General features: G+C 47.8%; 1 protein-coding gene across 1 annotated transcript; it reads right to left on the reverse strand.

Moving 5' to 3' along the window:
- Nucleotides 1–5,666: 5,666 nt before the first annotated feature.
- On the reverse strand, nucleotides 5,667–7,964 carry LOC118311411 (frizzled-8-like). The gene has a single exon (XM_035635260.2). It carries the CDS (start codon nucleotides 7,634–7,636, stop codon nucleotides 5,813–5,815), a length of 1,824 nt encoding a protein of 607 aa, XP_035491153.2. The 5' UTR covers nucleotides 7,637–7,964; the 3' UTR covers nucleotides 5,667–5,812.
- Between the last annotated feature and the right edge of the window lie 14,551 nt (nucleotides 7,965–22,515).

Here is a 22,515-nt window from a genome sequence, read left to right on the forward strand (position 1 = left end):
GAGATATGAAAAGAAAAAAAAATATTGATCACCCAGCATCTTCTTCACCTTTGAGGTAGCAGCTGAGATGAGGGGGGGGGGGGGGTTAGGATTTTCCTTGATGGTAAAAACAACTAAAATCCATTCTGTGGTCCTTTGGTGTTGCTGACAGACGGACCGTTCCGGGGCTTGTGTGTTGACTCTCGTCTGCAGATCAGTTCATCAGGGAGTGTGTGACTGACAAAAGATATTCTGCTCTCTCACAATCCACGAGCATCATTTAATTACAACCTTGATGCAATTATCAGCCGACACAGAGTCGATGAAATCTCACACACTCTTTATCTTCCGTGTGAGCAAAGATGTGAACCTACAAATCCGGAAGATTTAAGAAACAGATTAAAAATTGAGTTGTCCAAATTTGCCTTTTTTTTTTTTTTTTGATGTCCCACAAACGATGGACCCTACAATTACCGTGATGTAACTCACAAGCATTTCCCCCCTTGTCTCTCCTGTGTGGTACAACGCTCGCCCACTCCCAGATAATCCCCCTAACTCTAAATTATTCCGTGGGATTTAACAGATTATACGACTGTTTTCACAACTCGAGCCGGACTCCAATGCGACGAGTAAACTGATCCTCGTGTGTAAAATCACTAAGATGTGTAAAATAATCTTTAAATCCATTGGAGCAATGCTCATATTTGGGCAAAGTCTCTGCTACAGCACTTCAGATTGGGAAGTTATTTGTTGGGCTGCTCTTTTCTTTTTTTCCTTTTTTTTTTTGCCTCGGCAGAGAATGCCAGAAATGACAAACATGACCTTTGACCTCTCACCTCCCTTGACCCCCTCCCCCTGCATGACCTCACACAAGCATGTGAGATGAATGACAGTCTTTATTTTATTCTATTTAAAAAAAAATAAATATATATATATATTCTTTCAAAATAAACCTCATAAATTTGATTGACTCTGTTCATCTCATGCAGTTTGATTTAGCGCCACCAGCAGGTCAAAAAAAAAATCATTTTGCACTTAACTTTAAAAGAAGAAAACTATACAGACCGTACATTTATCATCAAGCTAACTACAGTATATGCTTTTTCTTATAGCTTCTATTCTTATCATTAGTATGATTAGCCTGTAACAATGTGGACTGTCTAATTTGGATTGTGTCAAAATACATTTGTGGGAAAAAAAAAGATCTTTTCATTTTTTAATCCGATAATAATAAATATTTGTTTGCTAACAATTCAAATTCTTCAGCGATTCATTAATTTTCCTTATTCACATTTCTTTTTCTTTTACAGTCCTATGGGGATTTGATCCCAGCATGCATTTGGGCAAAAAAGAAGAAGCGGTGAAGTTGTGCGTCCATCACGACGGCCTGTCAGTCAGGCCCAGAAGAAAGATATTAGTATTTCAGCCGCGACGTGACAACAGCGGTTTATTGAAAGCAGAAGTGCTTCCCACCCGTCTCTCTATACGTTCGGAAATTACAGGCCTCCCATCACCGCTTGACCTCTACTGACCCCTGGGAGCCGCTCAGACATTCCCGCCGTTGATTTATCCCCCCAAAGAAACGATCCGACTGGAAGACAACGGAGCGGGTCGTCACACAGAGACGACGTTTCGTCGGCGCCCTGATTGGAGCCGGTGACGAGGAGATGGTTTTCCACCTACATGCGCCGGAGCTCTTCCTGGAGTCGGCGGCCGTGTTTACGTTAGACGGAGATGAATCAGGCGCAAACCTCTCAGCCCATTTCCTCTGTTGATTTTTTTTTTTGCTTTGGGGCTTCAGGGGGAACATGTCCTACCCTCCCACCACCCCCCATCCCCCCTGCCCCAACACACACACACACACACACACACACACACACACACACACACACACACCGCTGAAAGTTGTGTAGTGGTTAACTAAGAAGGAAATGATCTTCTCCTTGGACTGAGAAGAACAGGACCCGCTGTCTTCTTATTGGACCATTGATGATTATTAATGGCGGCGACAAATTTGATGCATGTCAAAGTTGTCGTGAAGACGTCGACGTCTCGCTTCCGTCGTCTGAATGCTGAAGCCGGGGAGACACGAGTCGCTGACATCGGGACAGAAAGGAGGCTGTTGTTCACAAAACAGAATTTTAACTGCAACTCAAAGTCACCGTGTGGGTAACTTATCCATATATGGTCTGAATATTTCACATAGGAGTCGTTGAGCAATCAGAGACGGAGCAATGGACAATTTTATTAAATCACCGAAGACGAAGGGGGATTTTATTTATTAAACTTCATTCTTTGAGACGCCCAGAGCGTAAATTTTTCACCATTTTAATCTTGGGCAGAATAAACATATTCTTTTTACAGACTTAAAGCAAACTTTGTAGATGTTGCCTTTGGTTGAATCCACCTTCGTTATGCTTTACGGAGGCCTCTCGGTTAATCTTTTGACCACCAGGTGGCAGCAGAATACAACTTGAACTGTCTCTCCCCCTTTTGGAATTTCTAGAGTCTCCTCCAGAGGAGCAGCTCATGTCATTTTGAGTCTACAGATGATTTAAACACACTCCGCCATAGTTGAACCTTAAAACATTTGAAGAGATGCCGTATTTTTTCTCACACTGAAGGATAAAACTAGCATATAGACCCCCCCCCCCCCCCCCCCCCCCCTTACAGCCTTTATGCACAAACCTCTCCAATTTGGGAGATGTCACACAATGAGCAGACCACACACACACACACACACACACACACACACACACACACACACACACAGCCACAAAGTGTGTCCGTCCTCGCCGACGTGTGGGTGATGAGCCTCGGGCGTCTTGTGTGGACAATCTATCTTAACTGTCACTCACAAGCATTTTAATGTCGCACGGACGTGACAAATGTTTTGCTCTGAAATATTTTAAATCTGTTGCAGAAAAATCACCGGGCCGGGCCATCGATGAACTCTGCTGAAGGCAAAAGGTACCGCTCCTCCCCAGTTTTTCCCACAGAAGTACCAAGCAGAAGTTCTGGTCCCCGGACGTGATCGCGACAAACAATGTCATCGTTATTTGAAGACCATTCGTTTGACACTGAATCGCGTGAGCTCGTCGTTTTGCTTCTGAGAGAAATGGGATCCAAAGTTTAGGCCTCAGACAAAACAAGCGATTTGAAGAGAGACCAACACTAAGAAATCCATAGTTTCTGACATGTAACAGAGCAAAACCGGAAAACTGAATAATCATACGACGATTGCTGGACTGTTGTTGACGTTCATTCAAGGGCTGCAACGGTTAATCGACTAGTAATCGACTACAACGTTTTGATAATCATTAATCGCTTCAAGTAGTTTTTTATGGAGAAAAAAAGGGTCAAAATTCTCTGATTTCAGCTTCATACATGTGAATATTTTCTGGTTTCTTTGCTCCTCTGTGACAGAAAACTGAATATCTTTGGTGTGTGGACAAAACAAAAACATCATCTCGACCAAACGACTGATCGATCACTCGAGAAAGTAATCGACAGATTAACTGATGATGAAAGTAATCGACAGATTAACTGATGATGAAAGTAATCGACAGATTAACTATTGATGAAAGTAATCGACAGATTAACTGATGATGAAAGTAATCGACAGATTAATTGATGATGAAAATAATCGACAGATTAACCGATGATGAAAGTAATCGACAGATTAACTGATGATGAAAGTAATCGACAGATTAACCGATGATGAAAGTAATCGACAGATTAACTGATGATGAAAGTAATCGACAGATTAACTGATGATGAAAATAATCGACAGATTAACTGATGATGAAAGTAATCGACAGATTAACTGATGATGAAAGTAATCGACAGATTAACTATTGATGAAAGTAATCGACAGATTAACTGATGATGAAAGTAATCGACAGATTAACCGATGATGAAAGTAATCGACAGATTAACTGATGATGAAAGTAATCGACAGATTAACCGATGATGAAAGTAATCGACAGATTAACTGATGATGAAAGTAATCGACAGATTAACCGATGATGAAAATAATCGACAGATTAACTGATGATGAAAATAATCGACAGATTAACCGATGATGAATATAATGGTTGGTCGCAGACGTACATTCATTCTCATGTCAACAAACGCTCAAAGACACCAGAACATATTCACGTTCAAGAAGCTGGAATCAGAGAATTTTGACCTTTTTTCTCTCCATAAAAACGACTTGAACCGATTAATCGATTATCAAAATAGTTGTAGTGGATTACTACACTTACTGTTATGGGGGGGTCGGACACATTGAGCCGGGATCAGGTGGTCTTAGGGTGAAGACAGAAGCAAAGCGTTAATAACAAGGAGCATTAAACAGAGAGGACCACCTGTGGTGCCCCCCCACCCTCACCCCCCTATTGCCCTATTGCCATGCCGATGGCTCCCAGCATGTGGATCTGCAACACACAGGAGGGGAGGGGGGGGGGGGGGGGGGGCTTACAACAAGCAAGTTACAACGTTTTAGTAAAATACAGATGAATCTGTCACAGACACATAACTGGAGCTGTGACAGTTAATCGATTATTAAATGAATCGCTCATCATCGATTAATCGGTTCAAGTAGTTTTTATGGGAAAAAAAGTAATAATTCTCTGATTTCAGCTTCTTCAATGTGAATATGTTCTGGTTTCTTTGCTCCTGTGTGACAGTGAACTGAAGGTCTTTGGTGTCTCGGTGATCACGATAGACATTTTTCACCATTTCATGGCCCAAACAACGAATCCATTAATCCAATAATCCAACAAGACTGAACATTCACTTCTCCGTTCTCTGAAGCAACTTCAACAAGTTTTGGGGACAAAAAGCTGATGAGGACGCAGTTATTAAAAATTACACGTTTTTAATTCTCAAAATAAAAATCTTCTATCAAAGTGGCAATTATACATATTTACAATCTGGTAAAAAACAACTTTTTTTTTCCATATACAAAAATGTACAAATCTTATGTACATATATACCAATAATTATATATATATTTATATATATAAATACACTTTTCTTCTTTACGCGCTGATGCAACCCGTTTATGAGACAGTATTAAGGCATTGATTCATGTGTACATGTGTGTAAAAAAAAAAGAAAAAAAAAAAGAACAAAATCCATCTCTTGGACCAAACGTCAAGAGTTTTTAAAAAATGTTTTTAAGACACTTTGGGTTCTTTTCTTCTCCTTCTTGTTTTTTTTTGTGACAGTTGCGGGAGGGGGGGGGGGGGGGGGGGGGGCTCGATGACGTCACTCCCGTATCGACGACAGGGATCTCGTCAGCTGTTTGCATTCAGCTGAGCCCAGATAAGAGTCGCGCACTCTTCTCGTGCCAGGTGCATTGTTCCGTCTCATTGTGGAGGCAGGAGCCATTAGGACGTTCATTAATGAGCTAATTACAACACGCTGGTGGACAATGCCAACACAATCACCCCCCCCCCCCCACACACACACTTCCCTTCCCCCTCCCTTTACCCAACCACCCCCCTATATATCCTAAGGATGTCATTTTGGATTTAAGGCAAAAAGGAACGAGCACGTCCCGACCTGATTTCATAACTTCACAGTTCACGCACACACGCACACACACACACACACACACACACACACACACACACACACACACGCGCGGGGGGGGGGTACTCGTGACCAAAGGTGTGTCACCTAACCTGGCCAGTACGGTGACTCCACTTGTAATAATTTAACAGATAAAAGTCTTCTCCAATAAAGTCTTTGCGCCAAAAGAGCCGACATTCGCTGCTTGTTTCCAAAGTTCCTGTAAAACGTGTGTCCGATTGCGCGCGGCGGTCTACACCCGGGACAGGGGCATCTGTTTGGGGCAGGAGACGGAGCTCGCCGTGCCGGACCTCCACGTCAGCCCCGTGCTCACGTCGCTGTACATGGAGCCCGCGGAGGCCTTGCTGCCCCAGCAGCAGCGCGTGCAAAACGTCCGCCACGACTCCAGCGTCTTGCCGGACCAGACCCATGCGCCCGAGGTGATGCCCACCAGCAGGCACATGAAGTACTTGAGCATGAACACGGCGTAGTCCGGCTTCTGCTGCCGCTGCTGCTGCTGGTGCTGCTGCTGCTGGTGCTGCTGCGCGCTCGGGTCCGCTCCGCAGGCGCAGTTGTGCGTAATCTCCCACTTCTGCTGGTTGTGCTGCTCGTAGAAGTAGCACGCCACGATGACGGTGGCCGGCACCGTGTACAGGACGGTGAACACCCCGATGCGGATCATCAGCCGCTCCAGCTTGTCGGTCTTCGTGCCGCCCTGCTTGATTACGCTCCTGATGCGGAACAGCGACACGAAGCCGGCCAGCAGGAACATGGTGCCGATGAACAGGTAGATGACGAGCGGCGCCAGCACGAAGCCGCGCAGGTTGTCCAAGTTCTGGTTGCCCACGTAGCAGATGCCGGCCACGGAGTCCCCGTCCACGGAGCTCAGCGCCAGCACCGCGATCGACTTCATGCTGGGGATGAGCCAGGCGGCCAGGTGGAAGTACTGCGCGTAACTGGCGATCGCCTCGTTGCCCCACTTCATGCCGGCGGCGAGGAACCAGGTGAGGGACAGGATCACCCACCAGATGGAGCTGGCCATGCCGAAGAAGTAGATGAGCAGGAAGACGATGGTGCAGAGCGCGGGACCCGTGGTCTCGTAGTGGATGTGCTCGGCGCCGTTCTCCCGGCTGCAGGCGACCTCCTCGTGTCCGGCGATCAGCCGCACGATGTAGCCCACCGACACGAACATGTAGCAGGCGGAGAGGAAGATGATGGGCCGCTCCGGGTACTTGAACCGCTCCATGTCGATGAGGAAAGTGGCCACGGTGGCGAACGTGGAGACGAAGCACAGGATGGACCACAGGCCGATCCAGAAGGCGGTGAACGTCCTCTCCTCCGCGGTGAAGTAGGGGTTGTGGCACGGCATGGCGCAGTTCAGGATCTGCCCCGTCTTGACGCGGTTGCGCAGCGGGTGGCCGTCGCCGGTCACCGGCACCATGGGCGCGCGGCAGAAGCAGCCCGGCTCGCAGGGCGCAGCCGCCGGCTTGTGCTTGCCGGGGATGCCGCCGCCGCCGCGGCCGTAGCCGCTCTTCTTCCTGGGGCTGAACGGCTTCAGGGGCCGGTTGGTCGGCTTCGCCGCCACCGCCGGGGACGCGGTGGTGGTCTGGCTCCGGTTGTAGTCCATGCACAGCGTGTCCTGGTCGCCCTGCTCGGGCAGCAGGTCGCAGCGCATCCGGTCCGGCCACGGGAAGCCGTACTGCCGCATGAGCGGCGCGCAGCCGGCCCTGGCCCGCTCGCACACGCTCCGGCACGGCGGCAGCGGCTTCTTGTAGTCCTCCAGGCAGATCGGCGTGTACATGCTGCAGAGGAAGAAGCGCAGGTCCGCGGAGCACTTGATCTCCACCAGCGGCCAGAACTGGTGCACCTCCAGGCCGGCCTCGTCCTGCGTGTCGTGGTTGAACTGGTTGGGCATGTACGTGTAGTTGTAGCCGATGCCCTTGCACAGCGGCACGGAGATCTCCTGGCACTGGAGCTCCTTGGCCGCCGCGCAGCGCGCTCCCCCGGGCAGGACGAGGCTCAGCGGCAGCGGCAGCAGCAGCAGCAGCGCGCACCACCCCGGGATGGACCGCTCCATCGCTGCGCGGTGGCGGTGGTGGTGGTGCAGGTGGTGCAGGTGGTGGTGGAGGTGGTGGTGGTGGGTTCTCTGCTCTTCCTTTGGACAAGTGGTCCTCGGGGACGTGGGAGCGAACTTGCGCTCTTTGCCGGTCCGATTAATCCAGGGACGCGGCCCGGGGACTCATGCTCGAGCGCACACGAGCTGGAGACGATGGATCCGGAACCAGAGCAAGCGCGTTCCTTCCACACACACACACACACACACACACACACACACGCACACACACGCACACTGTGGTGCTGTCAGTGGGATCTGGTCTCTCTCTCGGTCTCACGCCGTCCCTCCCTCCCTCTCTCTCTCTGTATGCCGTGTGCACTGTGGGTGTGTTGGCTTTTATACAAGGGGGAAAGCGAGGACACTCCCCCCGCCCGGCGCGCATGGGCGGGGGGAGGGAGAATAAAGTCAATCCACGGCTCATTCTATAGGTGTTTGTTTAAAATGTTCACCCTGGAGGAAGGGTTATAATCATGCTGTCTCTGTTTACCCCCCCCCCCCCCCCCTCATACCCCACATACTGCCCTTTACAAACAGGCCTGGGGGGCTGTGGTACAATAGAGACATAAGGAGGGAATGTAATTAGTGCTGCAGACAATGAAGAGTAAACTGACAAAGTGAGTCAGTCTGACCTGGAAAACTATTTGGAGACTTGCAGGATTTTTCTGAAACAAATGAAACAATTAAGGAGCAAAGAGGAACAACTGCTTTTCTTTTCCTTCCCGAAGGGCTGATGATTATTTATCATGTATTATTATTAACGTTTTATATCACATCTCAGGTTGTCTTGTTTTTTTTTATATACATTTTATCTGATTTCATGTCGCTTAATAAATTGCAACATGGAATGGACAGAGAGAGAGAGAGAGAGAGAGAGAGAGGGACGATGTTAACTGAACGTCATATTAAAATATCTATTAGTTGAATCTGGTGAGTTATTAATTAACATGACAACAACTGTCTTAGAGGTCGAAGGTTCAAATCCTGACCAAACACTAAATCTGCACATTATGGGGTACATAGGTATGTGGGTATTAACTTTTATGATTTACATTTTAACGCAGCACCGAGGTCAAAGAGAACGGATACAGTCGATCGATTCCACAATTCTGTACGAATAACCATAAAAACAACCAAGGACACAATTGATAAAGTGAAATAAAACATAAATGATAACTAAATCGTACCAAAAAGAAAAATCATCGTCGTGCCAAATGTTCCGAATAGTGCCTTGTTTCACAACTTGCATGAGTATAATGGAAATATATATTACATATTTCCCCTATTTCTCAATGTATTTGTCCCATCTTTCGTTGCTTCCACGCAGAATTTTGTCCATATGAGGCAATTTATTTCCTTCACGTTGAACTTTCCTCCATGGAAACTGCTGATAGTAGCTCTGACCCGTTCATTAACATTTCTCTCCCCGTCGGTGTAGCATGAATAGTCGTTTTGATGATTTTCAGATTTTGATGTGACCTGGGTTCTTTCAGCAGCTGCGTCACAGTGAATCTTCCAGCCCCGTGTGTGTGTGTGTGTGTGTGTGTGTGTGTGTAAGTGAGGAAGTGAGGAAACTCTTTTTTGTTCTGCCACCGTCTTGTGGCCGTGGCCCACAGGGTTGGTTTTTTTTTGGGCTGTGCCAAATTATGAAAAGGCCAATGTTTACATAATTCGTCAGCACATGGTCCTGAAGCAAGACCACAAGGGAGCACGAGTTCCGACGTCCGTGCCGTCGTTCATTCATCCCTCCGGCCGCCGGAGAGAATGACTGTGCAAAACGTGTGAGCGTGTACGTGACGCGTGGCCCCGAGTGAACTGGTGAAGGACGGAGGGGGGACATTACGGAACAGTGTTAGCGCCAGGCACACGGGAAAAAAAAAAAATGAGGAGGCAGATCATTCACTTATTTATTTATAAGTTGAAATGTCGAGATGTAAAGTTGAAATGTCCCTAAACGTCCGTGTTGTGGTTCCAGTTCATCTGTCACACGTGCACGTTGACTAGCGTTAGCGTAGCTACGCTAGCCTCGCTAACTGCGCGCCTCTCGAAATTCATCAACGGTTGTTTTGCAGGTGAACGTTAATCGTGTCAGGACACACGTCGACGTTCATGTTGCAAACACCCGTTGTCTCCGCGTCGTCTCTTCAACATTCAGCCTGTCGATAATAATATCGCAACTTTACAACTTGGTTAGCAGCTAGCGTTAGCTTAGCAAACTGGCTAACAACACATCAACGTCCGGTTGTTTGGTGCTGCGGAGAAGTGCTTCAGGGTCACAATGTTCAACTTTATTCTCAAAATAATATTTCAACTTTATTCTCGAAATGTTAAAAAAATCCCCAAAAATCTCCCCTCTCATTTCTTCTTCTTCTTATGACTCGCCCTATTAGTCTTCCATAGGAAATTACAGTGTGAGAGTATGCGTGCTTGCATGCAGAGAAAATAGAGGGAGAGTGTGTGTGTGTGTGTGTGTGTGTGTGTGGCAAGGGAGTGTAATGTGGTCTTGTTAGCCCACAGCGGGGGGTTGTCTTGGTCCAAGGGGAGGGGGGCTGTTTGTCTTAACGCTGGTGCCAATGTTTCGCTCAGCTGCATGCTGTGCCGGGGGCCGATTACCGCCACGCACCGCCAGGCCCGACAAACGTGACGCCGCGCATGTGCTGTGTGTGTGTGTGTGTGTGTGTGTGTGTGTGTAAACAAGTTTCCGAGCTCCGCCCCCAAAGAAAACAGGCTAACGTGGGCAGATCCAGCCTCCTGATAGCGCTAATTAAAGTCATTCACACGTCTTATTGGATTCATCAGCTTCCAATGGAGGCGGAGGCAGTTCGGAGCAGACGGCTCATTAGCGCCAAACTCCTGTATTTGCTGAAGGATGCTTGCTTTAGCTCAGCTGAGCGTACGTACCAGCCGGTGGGTCTGTATTGTGAATGAGGCTAAAACCAAATCATCCCACCCCCCCCCCCCCCCCCCAAAAAAAAAGTTATGACACTTCCCTATAACTCACTGTATTCTGCTGTTTGGCAAACACCAGTGTGCCCGAGAGAAAAATGTGAAAACCACAACTGAACCGAACACAGAATGAAGAATATACTAGGTGTAATATGTCAAAACATGAGCGGAGAACTTTTTTTCGGGCCTCATACATATTTGGATACGGAGCGTTGTCGCCTCCTTCCTCACATGTTTTACAAGCACACTGACACTGCGGGCGAATCTTCGCGTGTCATCACAGCATTTTCCTGTTGCTGAGCTTTCACTTTCCTTGGCTCGGAAACACAGTTTTATTATTCGCTTTATTTTGACATTTCGGCACACGGAATGGCACATATGGTTCTTCTTGGCCAGACTGGTCCAGTAGGGGGGCCAACAGGTATTGCACAGCGCGAGGACACATGGTGACACATGACGCAACGCCGTCATTTTTTGACGAGAGACATTACGAGAAACTGCAAAAAATCACCACCACCGCCGTGTACGGCGCGACCGCCTTTTGCCTCTTTCGCAAGGCGTACATTACCAGAACCTCTTCCACAGTCGCCATGTTTGTTTCGTCCGACTCAGCGCTGCCCTCTGGTGGAGCCAAACGTATGCGCGTTTATTCGCACCTTAACAAAAAAACTGCGGAGTTGCAGCGCCACTGACGCCAGCGCGCCTCTTAAGGTGTCACCTGTCAAACAGCATTCGCGTCGTTGTGTGGTGCGGTCCGCACCATTCTCGGGGGGGGTTTCGATCTACGGAGCCAGAGCTGAGCCGCAAAAAAACCCCCGTATTTTTTTCCGGTGCGTACACAAAAGCGACAGCTAACGGACGGTGAGGAAGTATTCTTAACCTCATTCAGTGTGAACAACATTTTCAGAACTGGCACATCGTGTTAACGTCCATGTTAATCTATAAACTTAGTTTGGAGAAAAAAAAATACACAGTCCAATGTTCACTGCTCAACATGCACGATATGATTTTATGAACTGTTAATTCTTTTAAGCATATACAGCTCTATGACTTTGCATTCCGCTGGTTCCAGATGGCGGCGATGGGGCGCACATTGTACGTTTTTGAGTTATAACTTCCCGAGCACATGTAATGGTTTACATATGGTTACCAGAGTATAATTTTACAGTGAAGCTGAAATGGAGATGCTCATGTTGGTGGATTTCCACACAGGACTTCGTGCAGCGCTTACAGGTCAGAACCTCAGCAGTTCCCAGCATTTACTTCTACTTTCATACCGGCAATTACTTTCTCGCAACAGGTGGAACATTTTTCTTTTTCGTATGGCGGAATGAGACCCTCGCCGACATTCCCGTGTGTTTGTGTGTGTGTGTGTGTGTGTGTGTGTGTGTGTGTGTGTGCGTGCGAGGGCTTTCCTGGGGCCTGGCTGCTCCGGGGGCCTCACGCTGGGGCCGGCCGCCTCCGGCCGAGCTGCGAAAAACCGCAGGTGAAAGTCTCCGGGAACAGGTGCCTCCTCTTTCTGCGAGAGAATAGCGGGGGCCGAGGCGTCGGCTTGCACCAATCGCCGTCCAGCGGAGTGGAACCCCCGTATTGATTAACAAGGCCGATAGACTCGGCGGCCCCCAGCCACCAACTGTCGACTACGCCTCCCGCCTTTCTGTGTGCGACGGGCGATAGTGGGTTTAGGGTTACGCACTGGCCCCCCCTTGCATACCAAATGTAAAAGGGGGGGGGGGGGGGGGGGGTGGAATTACTGCATCGGTTTAGAAGTCGATTTCTGCATTCTCCGGGCTGCCCACCCAACCGCTCCTCCTCTATCTTGACTCCCCCCCCCTCCATCTTTCTCCGCCGACTCTCCCAGGGCTCTCAGAGTTCATGATGCCAGAGAGAGAGGCGAGGAAGAGGAGGGGGGGTTCTCACAGAGTAACCGAGGCACGCTGTGAAACTCTGAAAATGTTTGTGTTCGTAACCTCCTCGGGGGGGCGTTTTTGGCCTTGTGACATCCTCAAACTCTGCTGCCCTTTATAATATAATGTGCTGTTTATTAATATTGACTTGTGCTACTGTGGCCGACCATATCCATGATTCACAAAGCTTCCCCCAGCGTCTCATTCGGCCTCCATCAACACACCAAACCTGACGGAGTGTAAATGAATCCTTCATCGACCTCCTCCAACATATCTTCACGTGGCTGGTAATCAGACGAGTATGTACCTCGATAATTCACCAGATTTAAAACATTTGGTGCGTATCTGGATCCTCCCGTCTCGGACCCAGTCTTCCGGACGCCGCCCCCTCCCTCTCGACGGGAGCGCCGCTGTCCCAGACTTCCATTTTGGGAATATGGAATAATTCCATAGAATCATTTGCTCCGATGATTACTGGTCAAATCTGTTTGATTTCGTTTCTTTTGGCTTGAATGTTGTTTTGTGATATACGTCCATAAAACGTAATGCTGTCGACCACGAAGCTGGAGACGCTAAAGCGGAAACTTTTATTTACTCTGTGAGCAGTTTGTAAAATGTACTTTAAAAAAAAAAAAAGAGTTTCTCCTTATGGAGAGAGGAAGTCTTTAATTTTCTGGCCGTGACCGGGAGAAATGTGCGTTTCCTCCCCGGTCATGTGTGTCTGTGTCGCTCAATGATGGATGGAGCATTCCTCAACCCCCCCCCCCCCCCCCCCCCCCCTTCCTTCCACAGGTTAGATTCCTCCGCAGCTCGCTGTGTGTTTATTTAAAAACCGACTACTAATTAGCCCGACGAGGGATGTGAGGCTTAAGGCAGTCACCCTTAACACACACACACACACACACACACACACACACACACTGTCAAGGGTGTGTGTGTGTGTGTGTGTGTGTGTGTGTTGTATTGGCTCACCTTCCTTCCGCTCATTAACCAGAGCAAACAGTGACACAAAACCCCTTCCATCCAATCAGTCTGCTGCTGGGCAGGAAGCTGACAGCCAGGTCCGTCAACCAACCGTCCCCGAAACCACATGGAAGCCAAACAGGGATCGGCCGAGCCCCGACGTTGGGGCCGTCTAGTGAATGTATCTCTGGCCTCGGTGTAACGTGCGACCATGGCGGGTCAACAAAAAAAAATCTCTCCCTCATCCAATGATGAGGTCTTTTACATATAGATCTTGGTAATCTCCTCCATTGTCCGGTGGGGGTACACAGGTGAAGGCAACTATAGGGAACTCACAATAAGAAACAGAACGATCATTTAAAAGTACTGAGACATTGCCAACGCTGGAGTTTAGCGAATTGTGAAATTGTTGTTACTGAAATATAACGTTTACCTTCAAGATATGTTCCAAAAGGGCTTTGGTGAAAATGGTTCATCTTTCGTTTGAGTGCTTGTGTCTCACGCCACATCCGACGTTTCATGGACTCACTTGCCCCAAGCAGTGAAAAAAGGTCATAAATGTGAATTGATTAATAAGCCTGATTGATAAATGAGTGGGCGGTGATGGATTGAACACAATAACAGTTGTGACGTGGGCCCCGTGCGCTAAAAGTGATTAAGTCATTAGATATTGAAGCTGGAAGTTTTCTCTTCCTCAGGAGATGAAACCAGCTGCCCAGATCTGACCATTTGTCTGTAGTCTGAACGTGGCGGGGGCCAGCCCCACACTGAGGGTTATTATGGCGAGTGCTTCTAAATTGCCACTTGTTCTCCCGGGCGACAGGAGGGCCTGTTCTTAAAACCGCAGCAGCGGCGCGCTGCTTATAATTGCGCCCTTTCTTCAGCGGCCATGACGTCCTCCTCACGGTAAACACACACACACACACACACACACACTCGCACCCGTCGGTTCCCCCCCCGCACAGACCCGGGGATTCATGGAGAGTCGGGCGACGCCGACGCCGAGTCGCCGGCTGGTGTTTTACGAGCGGCTTTGGCCTCAGAGGGAGCTTGTGGGCCGAGGCCCGAGGCTCGACGGCGGCGACAGCGCTGGCGAGGTGGGAAATGCAGCCGCGCTGAAAGCCATTAGTGTTTTTTCCCGTCAGTGTTTGGGCCTCCAGGGGCGGAGCCGCGGCAGACTGAGGTGACGGGCCGCAGTTGACGTCACGTTAAAGCAAAGGCTCATTGGACAAAGAAGAAGTTGTTCAATATTATGACGAGCTTTTTTTTCTTCTCCTTCCTTCAGGTGCAAAATCTAAATACACCAAAATCAACTACATATTTGTTGTATCAAAAAACCCCCAAAAAGCATAATTTCAATTTCCTCTCGGAGGAAACCGTCACGCTACAGATTTCCGCCGTGAGCGTACAGTGAGTGCGGCTGTTTCCAGAGCTCGCGCTGTCGCTCCCGGTCGTGCAGTCGAGCCACATTATGAGCCCAACTTATCAGTCACGTTAAAAGACACATTTGCAACTTGAGGAAACACACGTGCAAATGTGAAATCTTCATCAACTCGTTTCCGGAGGACACTTAAAAAGTGATGCACACGCCTGGACACGCTTGTTGTTGTTGTTGTTGTTGTTGCCGCCGCAGATTTGACCTTTAATCGCAGTCATCCTTATATAAGCTATATATATATATTATGTTAATAAAGACATATGTATTGTAAGATATAAGCTTCTGGCTTGTAACATGACAGCAGCATGAAGGTCATCCAATGGAGTAATGAGGCAGAAGAGCTGGAATCACATGCAAGTGATAGAAATAATGTCATCCACGCAAATGTTGCACTGGGACTGAAATTAAAAGTTGCATATACATAACTAACAGAGGCCTAAACCCACAAGTCTTCCTCACGTCGTCCACTCCACCGAACGGAGTCTGTGGACTTCCCTGAAGTGGAGAAGTCCCGAACGAGCGTAGACGTTTGAAAAAGAGATGAGCGGCACCGGCCTCTCGTCTCAGCGGAGCCCTTCTTACTTTGGTCGAAGCTGTTGGCCCCCCCCCCCCGGCTTTCACCACCGCTGTCCTTCTCGCTCGGGGCGGTGGAGCTGGAGCAGCCATTTGGGACGGAGATCGGATGATGTGTAACTCCGGGCTTAGAAAATAACACGAGCGGGTCCGGAGCTGATTTCCTGGAGGGTTTAAGTGGCCTCGTTTCACTCATTTGGTAGAAAATCTGACTAATATACACATTTGTACAGACAAGTTAATAAACACTCACCCCCCCACACACACACACACACACACACACACACACACACACACCACAGACATCTGCAGGGTAAACACAGTCTGCCATGCACGCACCCACTCTTACACAGACACACACACACACCAAGTGTTCCCTGCTAATATTTACTCATGTTAGTCCCTTAAGTAACAGCTTCCTCTGCATTAACTCTCTCTCTGTGTGTGTGTGTGTGTGTGTGTGTGTGTGAGATATAATGCGCATGATTACATGTAAATTGTCCCACAGATTACGTGCAGGTGCTTTTGCACACAGTATATGTTCATATTCACGGCTTGAATAGAAACGCTGATTATTTATGCGTCTTGTTTACGCCTGTCACTGTGTTTACAGCTCGGGGACGTGTCTGCGACTGAGCAGCGATCTTTCTCCCGCTCCACCTTCCTCCCTGTCCCAGGCGCGGGGCGATGGGCCTTTTCTCTTCACGTTCTTGCGTTTGCAGCGCGGCGATCGACACATTCCACAGGAAGGTGACGAGCTGACCTTGACCCAGACGAAACGCTGGCAGAGGCCGAGGGCGACCCGCCCCATTCGCAGTGTGGACCCGCATCCCCCTGTCCAAAACCACACACACCAACAGGCTCACAGTAAACTGCGAGCGCCCCCCTCCCGGACAGACAGGAGTGAATCATTGGGGTGAACGTGGGTCGACATGGGAGTGAAGATCAGGCGGGGTCGAGGAGGAAGAGGTGGGAGCGGAGGAAGGAGACGAATAGGAAACAGGGAGAGAAGGGTTAAAGACTCAAACGATGATTCTCAGGATGATTAAATGCGTCGTCGCGGGCGGGGTTGTGTCAGAGTACCTTGTAATCACTCACTGAATACAAAGTACATGGCAACTTTTGTAATCAGTTACGCAATGCGTTGATTTACAAAAACAATGTAATCTAATCTGAATACTTTTGGATGAATATGAAAAATATTGCACCATAAATAAACAAAAATGGACGCAACCATGAAATTTGGAGTTCCCCAAATCTACTTTCTAAACCTCTTTAAACATCTTAAATGCAAATAAAATGCATTAATCATATTCAGCATTTGCAAAACGAACCAAAAAAAGCGTTTCTTTGTAACTCTTGTTACAAGACTCAAAAACCTTACCTGCATGTTAAATGAGTCATTAGCTATGGTTATATATATATATATATATATATATATATATATATATATATATATATATATATATATATATATATATATATATATTTATTGTAATTTTTTATTTGTAAAATTCGTGATTTTAAAATTGCCATATTTTAAATTCATAATTAAAATGATTTGAATGATCCTTGACAATGTAACTATAATCTAGTTACACATTTTTCAACTGTAATCTGGTCTGATTATAGTTAGGTATTGTTTTTATAATCGGATTACGTAATCCAGATTACATGTAATCCATCACTGCCCAACCCTGTAACCAGTAACTGTCGCCGTCGGGATGATGATTGTGGAGGAGAAAAGTTCTGTCCCTCTGAACTGCAGACAGAGAAAAGCACGTGTCAGAAAAAGGGAAAAATACAAATAAAACTACAATTAGATATTGCTAATATAAATGCTACCACTGCCGTAGCAAGTTGCACAATCTGTATTTCACGGTAAATCATTACACGACGGGCGAACGCGAAGGGAGAAGAACTCCACACCTCCTGAACGGCATTCCTCGGGGCAGGAAGTGCAGCCCCCTGTACAAACTCCGGGTGTGTCACTTAGCGGTGATAAAGCGCGGCGGCGGAGCGTCATTAACCTTGTCTCACCCTCGGAACGGGCTCCGACAGCGGCCGCGAGAGCCCTCGTCTGCCAGATAGCGCCGGCGAAGGCTAACCAACCTCCGAGGAGGAGGTAAGGCTGCGGACGTCCGGAAGTCTGCATATGGTCTGATTGCATTCCCCCCGGGGCTGATCTGGGGACTTAAATACGCTGATTCTGTTGACCTTATTTCAAAATCACCCTTGCAGCGAGTGAAAGTTATTTAAAGATGTGATTTGAATTGTAGAAAGTGCCATTTTATCCACTTTTCTGAAATCAAATATTGGACTTTTGAATCTGTCTGGAACTTGGAGTCTTGTCCAACGGTTGGCGGAGATCGATAATTAACCGTCCCTCTGTAGAGTAAACATGACGCCACGGGTAGCAGCTGGTTAGCTTAGCTTAGCACCAAGACTGGAAACGGGGGAGACATGTAGCATGTAGGAGTAGCAAAAACACTTTTCAAACCGTGTCATATCTTCTTTAATTCAATCTGTACAAAAGTCATAGTGTAGATGCGAAGCTACATGTAGCATCAAGTTAGCTTATCCTAGCACCAAGACAGGAGACAGGAGGAACGCGAAGCTCGTTTCTGTCTTTCCAGCGGTTGGCGGAGATCCATAATCAATTGCGGGGAAGGAATTCAATCCGAGTTGCTGTAGCTGTCAATCACCCGTTGAGTGCCAAGTGGACGGGGAGGCCGGATGTGTCGGTGTGTTTTGTCTGCTGCCCTGCTGCGGGACATTTCTTTGGCTCTGAAAGGTCACGGACGTCGACAGGGCGAGACGTCAAAGAGCCTTGAGCGCTCATGGCGCAGACGCTCCGAATTTAGAGACGCAAGGCCAAATACAAAAAAGCCTTTTATGTCATATACGGCGCGCAAAAACAGTTCACCCTGCCCCGGACAACAACAACCCACTAATCTCGGCAGCGCGGGAGGTAACCGTTTAGTTGCCGTGGCAACGCTGTGTGTTGTGGCTCCCCACACCGAGAGGACTATATAAAGACTCGGGGATTTAAGGTCGGTGTTTACATTGCGGGAAGCGGATAAGTACTATCCGACGCGGCCTCTTGAAATTGCGCGTACACTATAGGCTCCGAGCCTTCGTGGCTCCGAGCCTTCGTGGCCCCGCCACGGTTGACAGCCGCTGTCCGGGTCAATCTGCGAGGTGAGCTGACCGTTGCGCTGCACGTCGCCACGGGCAACCATATAGTAAAGGCACAAGACATAAATCCGTGCCGGCGCTGCGGCCTCCGTCTCTGAACACACAGCTGAGGGGCTCCGAGAGGAGCTCGTCTGTAGCCGCCGTGCGTTTGCCAGAAATTGCTGTGGGCTTTTTAAATCTCAGGGGAATTCACAAAACAAACAATTTGTCTCTGGGGATTGTCGACAAGTGTTATGAAATATATATATTTCTTTTTTTGTCCCTGACTCATTCTTTCCTTTACCTGCCGAATGAGTGACACCACAGAAGTTTGACAGGAAAGATTTTTTTATATATATATATACAAGAGTATGTTTAAACCAACCAGGAGCCGTCCTGCTTTCCGAGAGTCATCAGGTGTTCGGTACAACGGACCACACAGACGGCGACTCGCGGCTGAGTGAACGTGAGCGCGACTGCAAATGTCTATTTCCACTGAATTTGAGCAGATTGATGACGCTGACAAATGTGTCCCATGTTCCTCTTTTCATCATTTGACTGAGACTTTACTTGACTTTTTGAAAAAAACATAAAATAAGTAACTCGCCCTTAATATAGGTCAATTAATTGGGTTAATTTAGAGCTCTTTTTGTTTGACATACAGGTGCAAAGTGCGAGGAGATGTATAAATCCTGTCATTGTTAGCTGCCGCACCCCTCGATGATGGACAACAGAATCAGAAAATACGAAGAGGGAAGTCTTCTCTGACTTTGAACAAGCATTTCGATGAGAAACATTCAAAGGGTGAAATGGGTCATGTTTTATGAATGTGGCCTATTGTTCCCCGTTTCAGTTGAATTATCCAGGAGATTCATTTTCCTTCTTGGCTACAGGAACACTGGTAAATTAATACTTTGTAAAAACGGCTTGTTTGTTTATTGACGAGAGTCAGATGAGAGCAGCAACACCACGCTCATGTCTGCTAGTTAGCTTAGCTTAGCTTCAAGACTGGAAACATGTAGCCCGCCTCTGTCCAACCGAAACAAAAGATCTGCCGACCAGCAGCACAAAAGATCTTTACACCATGTTACATCTTCTTTAATTTAATCTGTACAAAAAAAAATCATAGTCTAAAAATTAAGCTAGAAGTAGCAGCTAGTTAGCTTAGCTTAGCATCACTTTTGCAATTCTGTCTTAGTTTAGACAGAATCTGACTACCGGCAGCTCAAAAGCTTTTTAAATCACGTTATATCTTGTTTGATATAATCTGCACAAAAATCATAGTGTAAAAATGAAGATAATGGGTTTTTTTGTTTGTCGAGGGAACTATTTTGTTCTTTTTAAAGATTGACCCACAACCAGCAGAGACATGATCAATAGACGACCTTCAATACTTGACGTGACACAAACTCAAGTTTATTCAGTGCATTTTGAAAAAAGAAGCCCATTCATATTCATACATACATTCATAGTCATATTTCCCATTGAGCACACTGGAATGTACAACAAATGGTTGAAGCCACAGAGTCACCGCTTTTTAAAAAACAAGTCTCTCTGGACATTTGTGAGTAACTGCATGATCGTAGGCCGGACGTCCCAGTGGCTATAGCTGCTGCGGCAGCGGCGGCTGCGGCTGCGGCGGCTGCGGCTGCGGCTGCGCGGGGGCTCTGGCTGCGCGGGGGCTCTGGCTGCGCGGGGGCTCTGGCGTGGAGCTGGGAGCGCCGTTGGCATTGGGTTTCGCCGGCAGGTCTTTTTTTTTTTTTTGACCGGGCTCACAGGGGATGAGTGGAGATCCTGAGCGCGGCGGAGGCACTTATGAAGGACGCACATTGTTGCCAGCCCATGGGGAGAAAACTGAGCAGTCTGGCAACACAGGCGGAATTTCCTACTGCGATGTTATCTCACACAAGACATTTAGCTGCAGCCAAATGAGGCAGGAGGGGGGGGGGGGTGGCAGTAAAGGCGATGGGGAGAATACGCAGCTTCACATCCGGCCGGTCTCATCCACAGACAGAAAGCCGAGCGTTGTACCTGCCTCTTGTTCCGTCGTCCCGCGCTCGTCTCCTCGGGTGGCGCAGATCAAACCGGGCTCTGAAAAAAACAAACATGTAGTATTCGGCGTTAACCAAAGACGGAAGCGAGGGGACGAGCGCAGAGACTTCGCCGTTTTGGTCCTCGGCTCTCGCAGCTCCCCGTACCCGGACGCCGCAGAAGGTAATGTAATGTCCAATATCGCGTCGAAGCGGCAAATGTCCGTCCGCGGTGTTGCGGCCTCCTCCCGGAGTTCATATGGCTCAAAACGGCTTCTGTGACATTGACGCTTCACAGGAAAACAAGACAGGAATGCAGACAAGTTGTTGCGGGCTCCTCGTGAGAGAAGGAGTCCCGTCACACTTACGGGACGGGGGGGGGAAAGGGTAACATGGGAAATGCCATTTGTCTCTTTGTCTAAATTCTTTGTCCACATTCAGTTCGTCCACGACTCCACAACTTGTGCCGTGTTTGGCCCAACGGCTTTTCTGCACAGAATCAACAAGGAAACGAAATGAGGCGAAGTGGCGACCGGACGGACCTTTGAACCGCCGTTAGCGCTCGTGACCTTCGCAGCGTTAGACGGAATCGGGCGAGCCCATTGGCTGAACGCACACTTTGAATCTTGTAAACTGCAAGAAAAAAAACAACCCATTTCAATAACCAGGTTTTTATATTCATATCGAATGGGCGAGAAAAAATACTAAAGCTGCAAGTACAGTGTGTTCGCTACAGCAGTCCAAGGCAACTTTCACTGACGCCAGGTCATCGGGTTAATCAGAAGCCAAGAAACTTAAGAACCTGCACTGAGGTGTGAACAATAAAACACCACGAGAAGATTTGTTTTCCTGTCCTTTGAGAGGAAGTCTGGATCCTTTTCGTTCGCCAACAAGCCATGTTTTTCAAAAAGGGAGATTTTGTATGAAAGAGTTTAAAGATGTTTCAAAATTGTGTTGAATGACACGCAGGGAAAACAGCTCAATAAAAATTCCACAGGATTTCAAAACGTCACCCGTCTTATCTGTGTGATTGAGCTGCGGAGGGGAGGGGAAGTGACAGGGGGGAATAATGAATTGGCCGGATTGCTCTGACTCTGGCAGAGAACTGGTAAATGTTTGACGCCCGTCGGGTTCTCGGCGGAGCCGGCGGCCGATCCGCTGCGATGTCAAGATTTGAAAAGCGGCCGGATAATGATTAACGGAAAAGGGCCCGACGTGTCCCGCGCGACTCCTCACCTCGACTGCGTCTTTCAATGAGGAGACGTCGCTTTTCAAAAGCAAGACAGAGATGTGGAGAATCTAATCTGCAGTGGGGAAACAACAACGTCGCTCTTTAAAAAAAATAAAATATATATATATATTTGATGTGTTGCAGATTTTTTTCCTCCCGCCTTCTACATAAGTGTCAATCACACTTTTCAGCCAGCGAACATCAAAGTTTTTGGGAAGAAGAAAGTTTTTCACAGAGTGTTTACCGTGCTGCCGCTCTTCAGTCGACTTGCCGGAGCCGAGGTGACGGAGAGTGACATGTGACACGAGCAGCGTTTGGCTGCGTCTGTTGTTTAAAGGACGTCGGCAGCGGCGTCCTCAAAGTGCAGACTGATCCTCACGCCTTCACTTCATTTTTCCTTTTTTTGTTTTTCTGTTTTCAGAAGCTGAAACCCTTTTTTTTTTAAATTTGAAAATGTATCACTGTTTTTTTTTTGCAAAAACATAAAAAAACCCAAAAACAATTGAACAATTTCAACTTCAAAGTCATCGCACGAATTAGAAGAATTCCTCCAACAGTTTTGCCCCCCCCGGGCGAAC

The sequence above is a fragment of the Scophthalmus maximus genome, chromosome 5 (assembly GCF_022379125.1).
Source record: "Scophthalmus maximus strain ysfricsl-2021 chromosome 5, ASM2237912v1, whole genome shotgun sequence".
Classification (NCBI taxonomy): domain Eukaryota; kingdom Metazoa; phylum Chordata; class Actinopteri; order Pleuronectiformes; family Scophthalmidae; genus Scophthalmus; species Scophthalmus maximus.